Source organism: Leucopleurus acutus (genome assembly GCF_964270905.1).
Source record: "Leucopleurus acutus genome assembly, chromosome: 14".
Lineage (NCBI taxonomy): Eukaryota > Metazoa > Chordata > Mammalia > Artiodactyla > Delphinidae > Leucopleurus > Leucopleurus acutus.
In genome coordinates, this window is record NC_139156.1 from 30123952 (window position 1) to 30141615 (window position 17664).

General features: G+C 44.8%; 1 protein-coding gene across 2 annotated transcripts; it reads left to right on the plus strand.

Annotated features, from left to right (window-relative positions):
• Positions 1-5067: 5067 nt before the first annotated feature.
• On the plus strand, positions 5068-17116 carry MORN4 (MORN repeat containing 4). 2 transcript variants are annotated; one of them, XM_082854948.1, is made up of 5 exons: positions 5068-5156; positions 12951-13043; positions 14989-15103; positions 15497-15606; positions 15856-17116. In XM_082854948.1, the coding sequence occupies exons 2-5, from the start codon at positions 12977-12979 to the stop codon at positions 16002-16004; spliced, it is 441 nt and encodes a 146-aa protein (XP_082711074.1). In that variant the 5' UTR covers positions 5068-5156; positions 12951-12976; the 3' UTR covers positions 16005-17116. The 2 variants fall into 2 exon arrangements, with proteins under 2 accessions (XP_082711074.1, XP_082711075.1); XM_082854949.1 differs by lacking the exon at positions 5068-5156 and having other exon boundaries at positions 12828-13043.
• The last annotated feature ends 548 nt before the right edge of the window (positions 17117-17664 follow it).

Consider the following 17664-nt stretch of genomic DNA (forward strand, 5'->3'; position numbering starts at 1 on the left):
GGCCAACCAGGTCCCGACGCCTCTTTGGCCCCGCCCCTACCTTCCCTGTTTACTTGGCGACGAGTAGACACGACCCCTCGCGGGCGAACGGTAGCCAATCAGAAACTATGCTACGCAATAGCGTCCTCAGCACTTTTCGCTGATCACTTTCTGTGAAGACTGCGCATGCTCCAGGAGCCAGCCCCGGGTCAGACACTCCTTCTGCTCTTACCAGCCCAGCCCCGCCCTCAGATTCCGATTGCTGGCCCTTGTTTGGAAGTTTACAATAAAGCAGCCAAGCTCCTCAGTCACACATCCTAGTGATGTATATATGTCATTCCTAATCTCCCAATTCGTCCCACCCTCTCCTTCTCCCCCTGTGTCCTCATGTCCATTCTCTGCGTCTGCGTCTCTGTTCCTGCCCTGCAAATAGGTTTATCTGTACCATTTTTCTAGATTCCACATATACGTGTTAATATATGATATTTGTTTTTCTCTTTCTGGCTTACGAAAGCACGGAGTCAAACTCTGGACCGCCAGAGAGGTCCTACATCATTGATCTTATAGGACTATATATTTGGTCAATCATTTCAAGTCAGCTAATCATCATTAATTTTATCAGAGGCTCAGTCACACATTTGGTAATGTGAGAAACAATCCTGTAAAACAGGCAGAATACAAGTAATATAGCTAGTAACATTAATAAAGTCATAAGTATTTATGCTAAGAACTTCTCTTATGTGCAGGCTAGTATCTCCCCAGGTCGTCTAATCAGTCTGTTCTTCACTAATCGCTATCTTTAAGCGAAATGATACATTGGAATTGTACATAAAGTTCACCAACTATGTCTGTACACACAAGGATTGAGAAAGGAATGTTATTTTCTAAGGAGTTATATGGTTGGCGCCAGAAGAAAAATTGATCTTGTATTTCTGCTATTGGGAGGTCTGGTTAATGCATAATGCAGATGCACAATGCACACTAGAGAGGAAGAAAGCCCAAACTGGCAGAGAAAATTTTTAAGTTTTTCTTGTCTTGCCTTAAAATGTGAATGTTTATTTCATCATTGGGAAAAGAGTGAATCAAAGACATTTGAGTTTGAACTCCAGCGCCACACTTATTATTTTGTATGTTACTTAACTTTCTAAGCCTCAGTGTCTTCCTCTATAAAATGAGAATAATCATCCCTTCCTCAACTGGTTAAATAAGAATCAAGATAACGTACATAAAAACTTAGCATAGGGCTTCGCTGGTGGCGCAGTGGTTGGGAGTCCGCCTGCCGATGCAGGGGACACGGGTTTGTGCCCCGGTCCAGGAGGATCCCGCATGCCGCGGAACGGCTGGGCCCGTGGGCCATGGCCACTGAGCCTGCGCGTCCGGAGCCTGTGCTCCTCAACGGTAGAGGCCACAACAGTGAGAGGCCCGCGTATAGAAAAAAAAAAAAAACAAATAAACTTAGCATTGTGTTTAGTACATAAAAAGCACTCAACGAATGGTAGCTTTTTATCACTGCTCAGGTTATTGGTTTTTTTAAAAATATTTATTTATTTATTTATGGCTGCGTTGGGTCTTAGTTGTGGCACACAGGATCCTTCACTGGGGCATGTGGCCTTCTCTCTAGTTGTGGCACGCCAGCTCCAGAGCACATGGGCTCTGTAGTTGCAGCACTCAGGCTTGGTTGCCCCTCAGCATGTGGGATCTTAGTTCCCGACCAGGGATTGAACCCGACTCCCCTGCATTGGAAAGCTGATTCTTAACCACTGGACCTGAGGTTATTGTTGACGTTGTTTTTGTTTTTACGTTTAAAGTAACCAACAGACTAGAGGCATGGGTTTTCTCAAAAGATGACCAGACCCCTTGTAACCAATATTTTAAAATCATTCTTTCTTGAATCTAATTATTGCCACAACTAAGTAGAAGTACTGAACTGAAAGAATCGTTTAATTGTACGTACGGTGTTAAAAAACAAAATTCAACTGGATAAATTTTAAAGATCTTACGGGCTTTATTCAATGATTCATGAATTGGGCAGCATCCCACGTAGCAGATAGAAAGGAGCTCTGAGGAGCTGTACAACGTGAAAGACCTTTATAGGCAGTGGGCCAAGGAAGTTATAGCTGAAAGCAGATTGGTTATGGCAGCGTTCACCTTCCTTTCGGGCCGGGATGCAGGGGTCTATCAGAAAGATTACCTCACTAGTGCTGACCAGGTGAGTCCAGATTGCCTCATTTAAGATTCCATGTCTGGGGGGCTTCCCTGGTGGCGCAGTGGTTGAGAGTCCGCCTGCCGATGCAGCGGACGCGGGTTCGTGCCCCGGTCCGGGAGGATCCCACGTGCCGCGGAGCGGCTGGGCCCGTGAGCCATGGCCGCTGAGCCTGTGCAAAAAAAAAAAAAAAAAAAAAAAAAAAAAAAAGATTCCATGTCTGGGAGAGGCTGAAACTGTAATTAAGTAAAGTATTAAGTTTGGGTTTAGTGACATAGGACTAAAGGCTCCCTTTGGGGTCTGTTGTCTTGTTTTTAACAATGAGAATATCTTAAACTTTTTTTGGCCAAATAAACCATTCTAGGCAAAGGTCCATACAGATGGTTCAATTTCCCCTTTCAGTTACAAGACATGTTATTTCCTTTTCCTAACAAGACATCAAATAATTAACTAATACTTGCCTCTTATGTTCCAGAGGCCATAGCCACAGAGATGACCTCTTAGTATGATTCATCTCATTTAGCCCATAAGCTTCAAATTATGGTCAAGGAAAGCTCCAAGATTCAGAGTTCTCCCTTGAATTCTGAGTTTTCTCTATGGAAAACCCTCAGAAATTATTTCTGTATTTACTTCTTAGAACTTGATTCTCCTTTTACTGAAAAGTGTCAATACATTCTCTATTGCCTTTCAAGAGCTAGCACCTACCAAATGCAAAGCATGTGGCAAATATTGTTCTTTGTCCACTACACAGATTAAGCCACGTAACCGGCATTACAGCCCCTATGATGTTGGAAATTGAGTAAAGTAACTTGCTTGTGGTCATGCAGCTGGTAAGTGGCAGAACTGGATCAAAATCCAGGCAGACTAGCTCCATGCTTTTAACACTATATTGCTTCTTATTAATTAGTTCTGCGAAATGTCTCATGTTTACCCCTTTCTTTCCATCCTCACTGATACCACATTAGTTTTGAGACTCTCAGGATGTCTTAGCTACATTATTGCAATAGCTTCTGAGTTTCTCTGCTTCCAATCTCTCTCTGATCATCTCTGGGTATCACTGCCAGATTAATTTTCTTAAAACACTGATTTTGGGCTTCTCTGGTGGCGCAGTGGTTGAGAGTCCACCTGCCGATGCGGGGGACATGGGTTCGTGCCCTGGTCTGGGAAGATCCCACATGCCGCGGAGCGGCTGGGCCCATGAGCCATAGCCGCTGCACGTCCGGAGCCTGTGCTCCGCAACAGGAGAGGCCACAACAGTGAGAGGCCCGCGTACCGCAAAAAAAAAAAAAAAAACACTGGTTTTATTGTGTCACTGCTCTGATCAAGAAACTACATTTTTTTATTATGGTAAAATATATGTAATATTTATCATTTTAACCATTCATAAGTGTCCAATTCAGTGACATTAAATACATTCACAATGTTGTGTAACCATCACCACTCTCTATACCCAAAGCTTTTTCATCATCCCAACAAAAACTCTGTACCTGTTAAACAGTAACATCCTCTTCCCCTGGCTCTTGGTAACCTCTAGTCTACTTTCTGTGTGTACAAATTTGCAGATTCAAGAAACTACACTTTGCAAACCGTATCTTCTACTTTTTCAGGTCTATCCATAATTTGACCACAATCTGTTTAACCTTATTTCTTCATATTTTCTAAATACACATTCTCCAATCTAATATCTGTTTTCTTGACACTCTGTTCCTCAACTATTGTAATTATATCCATGGTTAACACCACACAGTTCAGCATGTTGAACCAGTGAGTTAGAGCTGGATTGAATCTTACAGATTTGCTAGTGCAATCTCATTTCACAGGCTAGAGAGCTTACCAACTTGCTTGAAGTCACACACAGTTGGTGGCAGAGATGGGATTTGAAAACAGAATCCAAATCTTTTAGAACTACAGTTTATTGAGCACTTACAATGTCAGACACAGTACTGAGCATTTTACATTGTATTTTCATACAAGTCTTGGGGAGACTTGATCATTATTACTATTATCATCCTTTCTACAGATTAGGAAATCCAAATTCAGAGAAGCAATTTGCTTACTCTCTTCATTCGCCTGCCTTCTCTTAATAATTAAGTATATAATAATTAAATATAGACTTGGATTTTTCCATGTACATGAACTTTTTCTTCTCCACATCGAGGCCGTAAATCTTATGAGAGCAGTGTTCATGTCTATTCTAGCCTGGCAGAACCTAGCATCATGCTGTATTCACATTGTTCGGTAAATAAACATATGGATAAACCGGTTGGTGTGCATGGTATTTGGGAGGATTTGTTCCAATCTTGGCCCTATATTTTAAATACAAAGGATATGAGTCATGACAACGGCAACACAAATCCGTATAATGAATGCAAAAGTGCCCTGGTATCATCACAATGCTGGCACAGGGCTGATACTCATGAAACTGCAGTTGCCCCATCCTGCGCTTCACAATTTACAAAGCCGCACCTCAAAAGTCAGTTTTGGGTTCTGTCCTTTAGCTCCGCGTCGGTGCCATTGACAACTGTGGAGATCGGAGCAGGATCGGAGCCGCTTGTGTAGGTGGTGACTGTTGCTTCTGACGCAGGTTTGGTTTTTGTTTGGTTTGGAGTTGACATTTCAGCTAGGCTACCTCCTGGTAGGCGAGAACTGAGTTCTCTGGGTGGCTGAGGTAGCACCGTGGGTCAGCCCCACCCCTCTTTCTGGTATTTGGCCCAGGGTTCTCGCAACTCAGCCCCGCACAAAGATGGCGTAGAGCCCAGGCTGGGCCAATGGAGAGTGGCGTTGCTCCCGGTTGCCTAGGTAACAGCCAATGGGCTGCGGGAATTGTGCCCAGTGCGGCTGCCCGGGATGGCGGCGTCAAGTGCGGCAGGCACTGGAGGTGGTGGCGGAGAGGCAGGTGGCAGGGTCGAGCCCGGCGGAGCGGAGGTCCGCCCCGCGTCAGGGCGAGACGGTCATCCCGGAAGGCCGAGCCCAGGTTGGCTGGCAGCGCGGGTGGGAGGGGGCCGGGAGAGTGTGGTCTGGGAGGAAGGGACTGAGGAGCCCAGCCCGAAATGACAGGGGCTGCGGGAGCGCGGCTCCATCCCGAGGGTTGCTGCCCCGGAGGTCCCAAACCCGGGCCTCCCGTCTCTACCGCGGGGTCCGAGGCCCGAGCCCATGGCCTCCGGGATAGAGATCGGGGTACGTGGGCGCTGTGTGCAGAGGAGATCGCAGACCAGTGTGAGCTAAAGACCCCTCCCGCCCTGGAGAGCGGACCCGGGGTGAGGGAAGTAGCGGTGCTGGAAAGCCAGAACCGGGTGGGAGAAGGACTGGGGAGGTCGACGAGTAAGTGTTGCCTTGCTGCGGTCTAGGGCTTTGTTTGCTCTGGGTCCGCCTCTGTCACACTCTGGTGGAGAGACGTCCCTCACACACATCCTTGGGAAGTAGGATGCTTAAATTAGTTGATGGTGGCATCCCTACTGTCTAGCATCTCCAAACTGCTTAGGTACCACCGGGAGTCACTCGGTTGTATTAGAACCCAGCCCAGGAATTTTACTTTCACATGAAATAGAATAGTATCCTGGCAGTCCCCATCACCCCAAGGCGTCTGGGCTTTTTCTGTTTGTTTTGTTTTGTTTTGACCTTCTTTCTGGTGTCAGGATTTTCTTCCCACTTTCTTCAGTCTAGCTGTCCCACAGTCTTCCTAAATAAGACCTTTATCTAGTAGCGGTACATTTGTTTACTTTTCCAGTGGAAGGAAGAATTACAGTGAAAGACTTACAGACTTAAAACAAAGACAGTTATTTTAAGCTCACTTAAAATACTTTGAAAAGAACATTTGACTTTTTGTTCTAGGTCCATTACAAGCCTGATTTTTGTTCATCAAAGCCTTCATTTTCTTCTCTTTAGGATTCTAAATGCCTAAGAGCTGCTTTCTTTATAACTGAAAGAATTTCAAGACTGTCATACCCTGGGGAGGGTGGCTTTAGGGGGACAATGTGAAGCTATATGTAGATAGTTAAGGTGGATGCCTCCAAAAAATATTCTTAAACTGAAAATCTATTCTCTTTTATGTTAGTTTTTTTTTTTTATTAATCCTCTGGATTTGGACACAGGTTACTGTGGATGCATAAATATTTTTTAACCAGTTTGATTTCTGAAATTAAAAAAAAAAAGACAAATGGAATGGAAACAAACGTTCTCATTCCTGTCTTCGAGTTCTGTTTGGAAATGTCTGGGGCGGGAGAAAATAAAGATAGCAAGGATATAGTCCATTGTGCAGACTAATAGTGTGTTGGTTTATAGGCACAAAATAGTCATTTTCTTTTAGATAAATGTTTGGATTGATCCTTTGCAACCCATCTATCAAGAGAGAGAAAGGGTGGGCATCTGTTAAGAAGCATGAATCATCTTGGCTTTGTAACTAGATTCCACATGTAAATCTGAAGCCTAAACTCCTAGGCCATCTGTCCTCTTTAAAAAGATTTTTTGAGGGCTTCCCTGGTGGTGCAGTGGTTGAGAGTCCACCTGCCGATGCAGGGGACACGGGTTCGTGCCCCGGTCCGGGAAGATCCCACATGCCGCAGAGCGGCTGGGTCCGTGAGCCATGGCCGCTGAGCCTGCGCGTCTGGAGCCTGTGCTTCCCAGCGGGAGAGGCCACAACGGTGAGAGGCCCACATACCGCAAAAAAGAAAAAAGATTTTTTGAATAGCTGATACAAATACTGATTTGCATTCCTTATTTCTTTTTAATATACATTTATTTATTTTTGGCTGCGTTGGGTCTTTCTTGCTGTGCATGGGCTTTCTTTTCTCTAGTTGCGGGCAGGCTTCTCATTGCAGTGACTTCTCTTGTTGCAGAGCATGGGCTTAGTTTCTCTGTGGCATATGGGGTCTTCCTGGACCAGGGCTCGAACCTGTGTCTCCTGCATTGGCAGGCAGATTCTTAACCACTGTGCCACCAGGGAAGTCCCTGCATTCCTTTAAAGTATTGGTTTTTTTAGTCTGCATCAGCACTGGCTATACTTTATTAAACTAGATTTGTCTCAAGGACCATGGTTACTGATAGAGTTCTTTTTGGGGTCAGTGGCTATACAGCTATTAATTAGCATGGCTAACTACAGAAGTCATAAATGAAAACCCTGATTCTGCCTCAGGCAGTGACAATATCAATTATTTGGACACACGTAGAAGTTTCAAGTCAAGTGTGTTCAACCATGGCCTGAGACACATGGAGTGTACATGTGTTTCCTTTAATTAGCACTTCTAATTGTGTTCTTGGGAATGGACATCGTTTTGACAAGCAGCTATTGAAGTTTGCTATATCTCCCTAGAACAAAAAGGAATGGGAGTTTGTAGTATGTTCTTTTGAAAACAAATGGGAGAGGATGGTGGCAGGGATAGGTTGAGGGATGATGTTCCCATTACAATTGCTGTGTAACCGATTACCCCAAACTTAGCTGCTTAAAACAACCATAGGATGCTCACAGATTCTGTGAGTCAGGAATTGGGAGATAATCTCTCTCTCTCCTCCATGATACATCAGCTGGGATGTGGGCTCAGTGGCTGGGGACTGGAATCCCTGAAGGCTCCTTCACTCACTCCTGGTGCCTGGGCTAGGATGATTCAGAGATGAGGACTGCCAACTGGAAGCACCAGCACATGTGACTTTTTATGTGGCTCGGCCTCCACTGAGCATGGTAGCCTCAGGATAATCAGACTACTTATGTGGTGGCTTAGGTCTCTAAGCTCAAGTCTACCAGTTAGCAAGATGGAAATTGCATTACCTTGTATGATCTAACCTCAGAACACACCATCGCTTCCATCACGTTCTATTGGTTGAAGCAATCACAAACCTAGCCAGATTCATAAATGAGGAGTTAGCCACTACTTTTTGATGGGGCAGTGGCAAGGTCAAACTGTAGAAGAATGTATAAGACAGGAGATATGATTGAGAATATCTTTGGAAAATTCAGTCCACTGTATTTGGTAATGAGAAGCTAATCTTTCAAGTTTCATTGGCTTCTTTGAAATATTTAGGATATATTGCCCAAGAGCTAACAGCATACCAAAAGAGTGGCTAGGTTTACAGTTGGGGGGGCTGGGTAGTACTCAGTCCCTAGATAATCCTCAAACTGGAGAAGAACCATTCCCTTTCTTTCAAGTTCCTTCTACTGGTGGGATGCCACTGTTTGGAAGTTTTACATAGCCTTGAGAAAAAGTAAATGCACAAGAGGCTGAGCCCCTGTGTAGTCAGTCTGGCTCCTCAAATTGCACTGAAATAACTCCTTCCAAAACTGCGAGTGAGGCTTCCCTGGTGGCGCAGTGGTTGAGAGTCCGCCTGCCGATGCAGGGGACGCGGGTTCGTTCCCCGGTCCGGGAGGATCCCACATGCCATGGAGCGGCTGGGCCCGTGAGCCAGGGCTGCTGAGCCTGTGCATCTGGAGCCTATGCTCTGCAACGGGAGAGGCCACAACAGTGAGAGGCCCGCGTACCACAAAAACAAAACAAAACAAAAAAACTTCGAGTGAAGACAAGTTAGTCAGCTGCTGCTGAACGTTGAAAGGAAATGTCCTTATCTTATCATCTTCCTGTAGAAATAATGATTTTGCATTTATGTGTCAGAACGGTTGTTTTGTTCTAAGATTTAGTAGAAGATGTAACCATTCATATTCTGACTTGTTTTGAAGGAATGAAACAGCTCAGATTTGTGCCATAAGCTGACTTTTAGTTCTCTGATGTAATTAGTTCTCAGAAGAGCTGATGGTGACCTCTAGCTGTCAACATGCCTTTCTGGACTGGAAAACATTTTCCTCTGTACTTTCGATGGAAAACTGCTTCTCTTCCTCTCATTAATGTTGTATTTGCGATGGAGTCATGTTGACCTCTACCCCAGGCATACTCTGATGCTGGGCTGATGATAAGAGGCTCGTGAGCCTGAAATTAGATGCTGACCTTGTGGAACATTGATGGGACAGAGATGGCACACCAGGTGCCAGCCACTGAGAAAATAGCCCCCCAGAGGTACTGAGGGGCATTAAGACAAGAAAATGATCCCGATCTTGGGGTATCTTCTACAATGTGAGGGACCCTGAACATGGAGCTCCTGAGTAACTAGAAAAGTGAGAAAATCCCTGTTGTACCAATGGGAGTGACTCCAAACATCACCAAAAGAGCTTCCACAAAGCTGGCCTTCATTATGGGGGTAGAAATGAATGTCTCTCCATGTTTGGGTGAGAGCACAGGGCTTCTGCTCTGTTCAGGCCAGACTGTCTACACATCAGACCATTTCTGAGCTTTCAGCATCTGCATCAAAATCATTATGACATAGGCCAAAATTAGAATATCCCATAGGGTGCTGATAAAGAACAGATGAGTGGCTATAATTTACTTTTCCCCTACTTAGTACTTACCTCATTAGTCAAAATTGCTGATATTTTTTCAAAATGTCATTTGAATTTGTAAGGAAACACAAAAGATCCTGAATAGCCAAAGCAACCTTGAGAAAGAACAACAAAGCTGGAAGTATCACGCTCCCTGATTTCAAACTATACTACAAAGTTACAGAAATCAAAATAGGATGGTACTGGCACAGAAACAGGCACATAGATCAATGGAATAGAACAGACGGCCAAGAAATGAACCCACACTTATATGGGCAATTAGTCTACCACAGAGGAGGCAAGAATATACCATAAGGAAAACACACTCTTCAATAAATGGTGTTGGGAAAACTGGACAGCTACATGCAGAAGAATCAAATTGGACTACTTTCTCACACCATATACAAACAAACAAACAAACCCTCAAAATGGAGTAAAGATTTAAATGTAAGTCATGACACCATAAAACTCCTAGAAGAAAATGTAGGCAGTATGCTCTTTGACATCAGTCTTAGCAATATTTTTTTTTAGCAATATTTTTATGGATAAATCTCCTCAGGTTAGGGAAACAAAAGCAAAAATAAACAGATGGGACTTAGTCAAACTAAAAAGCTTTTGCACAGTGGAGGAAACTATCAACAAAATGAAAAGACCACCTAGTAAATGGAAGAAGATATTTGCAAACAATGTATTTGATAAGGGGTTAATATCCAAAATATACAAAGAACTCATAAAACTCAACATCAAAAAATCTCACAGCCTGATTTAAAAATGGGCAGAGGTCCTGAATAGACATTTTTCCAAAGGAGACATACAGATGGCCAAGAGGCACATGAAAAGATGTTCAACATCACTAACCATCAGGGAAATGCAAATCAAAACCTCAATGAGATATCACCTCACACCTGTCAGAATGGCTGTTATCAAAAAGACAACAAATTACAGGTGTTGGGGAGGATGTGGAGAAAAGGGAACCCTCATGCACTGTTGGTAGGGATGTAAATTGGTGCAGCCACTGTGGAAAACAGTATGGTGGTTCCTCAAAAAATTAAAAACAGAACTACCATATGAGTGGAAGTGGAGCACTTCCACTCCTGGGTATTTATCTGAAGAAAATGAAAACAGTTCTTAGAAAAGATACATGAACCCCTATATTCATTGCAGCATTGTTTACAGTAGCCCAAATATGGAAGCAATCTAAGTGTCCATCAATAAATGAATGGGTAAAGAAGATATGGTATGTGTGTATATATTCCATATATATATATATATATATATACACACACACACACACTGGAGATATATATATATATATATATATATATATATATATATATATATATGAATACTACTCAGCCATAAAAAAGAAAAAGAATGAAATCTTGCCATTTGTGACAATATGGGTGGACATAGAGGGTATTATGCTAAATGAAATAAATCAGAGAAGGACAAATGCCATATGATTTCACTTATACGTGGAATCTAAAAAACAAAGAAAAATGAATAAACATAACAAAACAAACAAAGTCATAGATACAGAGAACAAACAGGTGTTTGCCAGAGGGGAGGGGGTGGAGAGATCAGAGAAATAAGTAAGGGAGATTAGGAGGTACAAACTTCCAGTTACCCAAAAAAAAAAAAAAAAAGGAAAGAAAGAGAAATAGGGATTGCATTTAAAAAAATATGTCAAGTGATTCTATTTGTCTCTTTATATTTATTGATGTTTTGGCTATCTTAACTCCCTTCTTATAGAATATCCTTGAGTATAAATATTCTTTTACCCTCATATGAAGCTATACCTAGCCAGTCTCCAAATGTTACCAGGTTTTTTTGTTTATCCTGTGATATATCTGTGATAATCATTCCTGCTCCCATTACCCTGTTATCTCCCTAGTTCAGGCTTTATGATCTCATACCTGGGTATATCAGTTAGCTTTTGCTAGGTGTGTTATTACACACCATCCCCAAAACATAGTGGCTACAACAACCATTTCTTTAGTCCGTGATTCTGTGGGTCAGTAATTTGGGGCTGGGCTCAGGAGGGCAGCTCTTCTAGTCTTGTCTGAGCTCACCCATGCATCTGTGGTCACCTGGGACAGCTGCTCCACGTGGCCTCTCACCATCTGGCAGACTAGCCTGGGCTCATTCACATGGAGGCAGAACAGTTCCAAGTGCAATAAGAGAGCAAGCCCAACAAACAAATGCTTTTCAAACCTCTGCTACGTCACCTTTGCTAATGTTCCATTAGCGAAAGCAAGTCAGATAACCCACCCAGATCCAACAGGCAGAGGAATAAATAAGCTGCCTCTTAATGGAGGATCTGCCATATCTGCAAGGGCATGGATGGAGGAAGAACACTTTGTGCCCAATTTTACAATTGACTAAATGATCACATCTCCTGCCTTGCAGCTTTTCTGGCTGTAGGCGTTTGCTGTTCCAGCCCATCCTGCTTCCTTCTGCCACATTCATTTTCCTTAGACTCTGCTTTCATATTTCGTATTATAACCCCCAGAGGTTTCTTCTCTTCCATACCTTATCAGCTATCAACCCTTCTGCCTAGCTTTCAAAGGTCTCCTTAAGCTGGCCTGACCCTAAAAGCAGAGCACGTGGTACAGGGGAAAAAGAACTAGCGGCAGTCAGGGGAGGCATGGGCACGAGTTCCATCATCATCATTGTTCTCTAACTAGTTTTTAACCTCTTGGGGCTTCTGTTTTCTCCAAATGTTTCTCCCTCCAAAATGAGGGAGTTTGGATTAAATCTGAGAGGTTCTTTTCAGATTTAAGATTTAGGCTGGGTGTACATAGATGAATTTGTTTCCTGTTACTCCCTAAATAAACCTTCAACTCGAATAAGACCCGGCTTCTTAATTCCCACCACACATGTCGTGTTTATATTGCTCTTTGTGCTTTCATTCCCCATGTTTTCTCAGTCTGGCATTGCCCTTTGCGTTCTTCACTGCTTGTTTTAAATTCTGCCCGTCCCTTTTCTTTGTAATCTCTGCCATCCAGTTTGGCACTTAATTATATTATCTCTCCTATTCAGTGTTTCAGTTGTTAGTCTTATCAGCTAGATTATAAACTCAACGAGGAATGAGACTATATTTTATACATTGACTAAGCACATAGTAGGTATCAAGCAAATATTTACAAATTAATCCTAAATTTCCATCCCAGGTCTTAGAAAATTGGAAACGGCTGAAGACTTTTAAGACAAGTAGGAGGCTAAGACTGCTTGGGCAGAGGTGGCGATGATGGTGGTGGTGGTTGGAGAGGGGGGATTTTTGTTAAATGTACTCAAGGCAGTTTACACTTACCAGGCTGGTAGCCTTTAGAAAGTATCTATAAAATTGCTTTACAGGCCTTTCCTCCAGCCATCCTATGACACTGGTTCTCCTCTGCTTATTTCTTGCAGTTTTCATCCTTCTGTAAGCTGTCACCATGACCCTGACAAAAGGTTCCTTCACCTACTCCAGTGGGGAGGAATATCGTGGCGAGTGGAAGGAGGGTGAGAGGACCCGTGGGGAACATCCAGTGATGAACACTTCATTTGGCTGAAGGACAAATACATCAGGATATATATAGGACAACTTTACGAGTCTTCATTTCTAACTTCTGAAGCCAAAGAGTGCCTTTCCTTTATTTGATTTTAGGATTATAAATAAAGGAATTGGAAAATGCTATTGTTACTCCAATCTCCAGAAATAAGTTAAATCTTCCCACTTCTAAATTTGAAGTGTTTTAACACTCTTTTTTTTTTTTTTTTTTTTGCCACGCCTCGTGGCTTGCAGGATCTTAGTTCCCCGACCAGGGATTGAACCTGGGCCTATGTCAGTGAAAGTGCCAAGTCCTAACCACTGGCCTGCCAGGAGAACCCCCAACACTTTTTTTTTTTTTTTTTTTTTGCGGTACGCGGACCTCTCACTGTTGTGGCCTCTCCCGTTGCGGAGCACAGGCTCTGGACGCGCAGGCTCAGCGGCCATGGCTCACGGGCCTACCTGCTCCGCAGCATGTGGGATCTTCCCGGACTGGGACACGAACCCACATCTCCTGCATCGGCAGGCGGACTCTCAACCACTGTGCCACCAGGGAAGCCCCCCCAACACTCTTTTACCCTTTAGTGGTATTACTTGGGAATTGTTTTTATAAATGCTAAGGAACTCAGCAGAGCAAAATGAATTATTTTTAGGGCCCATAAATTGCAAAGTACAGATTCATTGTAATGACTTGATTCTAGTGAATCTTAAGGAAGAAATTAGGGCAGACACTCAAGAGCAGATGACATTCCTTGCCTTGAATTTCCTGTGACAGCTCATTACATTTGGAAGTATCTATTCATAGGAAGGGCAGAATTCCTCCAGCCTGAGGCTATACAGGAAGCACTCTAATGATGTTCAGTTTGGAAACAGTCTGGCCACTTAAAAGTCTCATGGGTCCAGTCCTAGCAAACCTGGAACTGCCCCGAGGAGACTTGACTCTCTATAGTTGTGCCAACGAAGAGCAGTTCACGCTCTTTCCAGATGCCTCATTCTTTTCATGGTAGATCCCTGCGGCTGATGGATTTTTGAGCCTTGAGAGGAGAAATTGTGCACATGGGACGTGACCTTGCCTCCGTACACCCACAGCCTTTTCTCCTGCCTCCCAAACACCTACTGTCCCCTTTAACGTGACCTTTTAAGAGGAGAGTCTTCTCGAGGCTCTGCTGGGCAGTCTCTATCCACCAAGAGCGCCCTTGTACCCGGAATGGCATTGCTGCTTCTCCAGTATCTTGCTCTGTTCTCTGGTCAGTTCAGTGGGTAAGCACAGCCCTATTGATGGAACAAAGCTCAAACTAGTATTGCCAGTCAGGCTGTTAGGTTTGCCCAGCAGCTTCATGGTGTTGGAGGGTACTTTAATTTTTTTCTCAGAGTGTCAAGGCAGTTAAGTGTCGAGGGCTCCAGAGTCAGTCTGCCAGGTGCATTTGCTGTCTTGCTCTACCACTTTTAGTTGCTCTGTGATCTTGAGTAAGTTTTTTATCTTCTCCTTGCCTTGGTTTCTGCATCTGTTAATGGGAATAATAATAGTATTGGGCCTACCTCCTAAGGTTGTTGTGAGGATTAAATAAGATGATAAATACAAAGTGCTTGGAAGAGTGCGTGGCACATAGTGAAGGCCCTGTGAAGTTAGCTATTGTGATTTTTATTTAAATTTTTTTTTAAGCTATTGTGATTTTTCAGTGCTCTCTTATCTTCATACTTGGAGAGACCTGCTCCAAATCTGATGGTTGTGACTTAAGAAGGGAAGATCTTAGAGGCCAGCTTATTACTCTGGGTAATAGTTCTCTGCCCTGCTAATGTCACTGCTTCTCTTCTTTCCTTTGTGGGTGGGGTGATGCAAGGCAAGGGATGTTGACTGTGAGAGGGGACCCTGAAGCTGCCCCATCCCAACCTGACACCTGTCTTCTCTTTGCTCAGGCCGCAGACATGGTTTTGGTCAGCTGATGTTTGCAGATGGTGGCGCGTACCTGGGCCATTTTGAGAATGGGCTCTTTAATGGCTTCGGGGTACTAACCTTCTCAGATGGCTCGAGGTGGGTACTGGGTCATCATTCCTTTCTCAGCCTTAAACTAGGGAAGGGAAGTTCTGTTCTAAAAGGGACAGTGAGAAACACCTGGTCAAACCTGAGCTGGTCCCGGGCCCTCTGAAAACAGGCAAGGAGCAGCGTTCGTTCTTTTATTGGTTACTTTATAAATACATCTAAAATTTGAAATGGAAGGAGGTCAGTGACCTCCCACCCCACCACTGTCCTCTTAGGTTATTTCCTTGAGATTAGAGCCTCGTATCATACACACTCCCTGACCCTTCTCTGCTGGCTGGGTGGGTGGGAGCTCTGGAAGAGTGGAATCAGCTTTGCTCCTTGGTGAATGTGTTGGCAGCTGCCTGACTCAGTTATCCTGAAGGCTGACATCTCGTGTTTCTGCAGGTATGAGGGGGAGTTTGCCCAGGGCAAGTTCAACGGCGTCGGAGTCTTCATTCGACATGACAACATGACCTTTGAGGGGGAATTTAAAAACGGCAGAGTGGATGGTTTGGGTAAGTTGCGGGCCAGCAGGACAGGTGACTGACAAGCATAAATGGGTGGAAGGACACCTTTGCAGCTTTAATCCTCCTGTGGATGCCCAGCAATGCATAGTGACTGGGAGCCGATGCCGGGTCATCGGACTCACCAATAGAGTACCCAAGGGCTGCAAACTTTTCTCTCCCTCCGCCTCTACGTAGCAAGCAGACCTCCCAGCCACTAATGCCACTGTCTCACCCATATTTTCTCTGTCCCCCTCAAAGGCCTGCTGACTTTCCCCGATGGTTCTCACGGAATACCCCGCAACGAAGGTCTGTTCGAGAACAACAAGCTTTTGCGGCGCGAGAAGTGCTCGGCGGTGGTTCAGCGGGCCCAGAGCGCCTCCAAGTCAGCCCGGAGCCTCACCGCCTGACGTGGCACTGCGCCCAGCTGACAGCAACGCCCCACCACCCGCTGGGGGTGAACAAAAGAATCCGATGTGAGAGGAGATGAGAATGACCATGGAGCAGAAGTCCCCGGAGGGGCCCCGTCACCTGCCAGGCACGGCTTCGGTTACAGAAGGTCTGAGGCTTGGGCCGCTGGCCTTGCAGCAGTGGTACCCGGTGTGCCCTGCCCTTCTCTTGCTCGTTGGTACTCTCTGTCCCTAACACCGTGGGTCACCCGGTGCAGACCTGCTACTTCATTTTCTGCCAAGTGATACAGAGTCTCTTCCTTCCACCTCTATTTGGGGCAGATGATCCCAGCCCCAGATTAGGGCCAGTGCTCTGTGCTGCCCTGGAGAAATAAGGAAAACGATAGGAGTGGCTTAGACAGTACAGCGGTCCTGAGAAAGTCAAGGCCAGAGCTTTTCTGTATGTTACCCCTGCCTTCGCTTCTGGTTGGCATCATGGCCCCAGGCCTTCCACTTTGTCTGACCAGACTGGTCCTCGTGTCTGCTTATTGCCCCTGTGAAGGGTTCAGTGAATGCTATTTCCCTCTCCCTTGACTTTACAAACAGATAATTTGTGCTCCTCTCTCCTTCCTTAGACATGGGAAAGGATCCCTTTAGTCAGAAAGAAACCGATATAAACAGTCATCTTATAACTTGTATTTATAACTAACTCCAGGGCAAGGGCAGATATCTGTGGGTCCCATCAGGCCCTGTCATGGAGTGAACTAAATCCTTAAGGATGGCTTGGGCTGACACAGCTTCTTCCCAGTGGACCAGTAGGTCAGACCCACCTCAACCCCTTGGGGTTCAGGTAGAATTGGACCCATGTTGGGATGGCAGTGAACTAAAAGAGCATTTGGTTCACTGTAACTCTTGCACCATGAGCCTTGGCCATCAGGCCTAGGGATCAGATCTTGATCGACTGGATCCCTGCACAGTTCATCACAGAGGCCTCCAGTTACCCTGTGACCCAAACATGCCCCCCCCCAGCCCCTTATCCTCACACTGAATGTCTCCTCAACAGCAGATTGTGGTGGAAATTAGAGCCGTGTGCCTCTATTTATTCTCTGAATTGTACTGTAGAAACAAGTGTTTATGAGGACTAAACAATCAACAGAACTGCCTATACTTAGTTTTCTTGACTCTCTTGCTGTACACTCTTATGAATACTGACCCATTTGCTGTTTCTGAAAGTTAATTATAGATGGGGGCTTGAAACTGACACTGTACACTTTACTACATAATATCATCTAATTCTGAAAGGTAGGAACATTAAAAAAAAACACACACACACACCAAAAAAAAAGCCAGGCAGGGCTTCCCTGGTGGTGCAGTGGTTGAGAGTCCACCTGCCAATGCAGGGGACACGGGTTCGTGCCCCGGTGCGGGAAGATCCCACATGCCGCGGAGCGGCTGGGCCCGTGAGCCATGGCCGCTGAGCCTGCGCGTCCGGAGCCTGTGCTCCACAACAGGAGAGGCCACAGCAGTGAGAGGCCCGTGTACCGAAAAAAAAAAAAAAAAAAAAAGCCAGGCAGGCTCAGGTTGCCCAAACTAGTAAGTGGCAGAGCTGGGTGGGATTTGTATCTGGGACTTTTTGACTCCAAAGCACTTTCCACTGAATTCCTCATCACCTTGAACGTCA

What these genes read in the sequence shown, in the direction of transcription:
- MORN4 (XM_082854948.1), top strand. Translation starts at nt 12,977, where the DNA reads ATGACCCTGACAAAAGGTTCCTTCACCTACTCCAGTGGGGAGGAATAT. An exon ending in ACCTTCTCAGATGGCTCGAG is followed by an intron (nt 15,104 to 15,496) that starts GTGGGTACTGGG and finishes GTGTTTCTGCAG; the next exon opens with GTATGAGGGGGAGTTTGCCC. An exon ending in CGGCAGAGTGGATGGTTTGG is followed by an intron (nt 15,607 to 15,855) that starts GTAAGTTGCGGG and finishes TCCCCCTCAAAG; the next exon opens with GCCTGCTGACTTTCCCCGAT.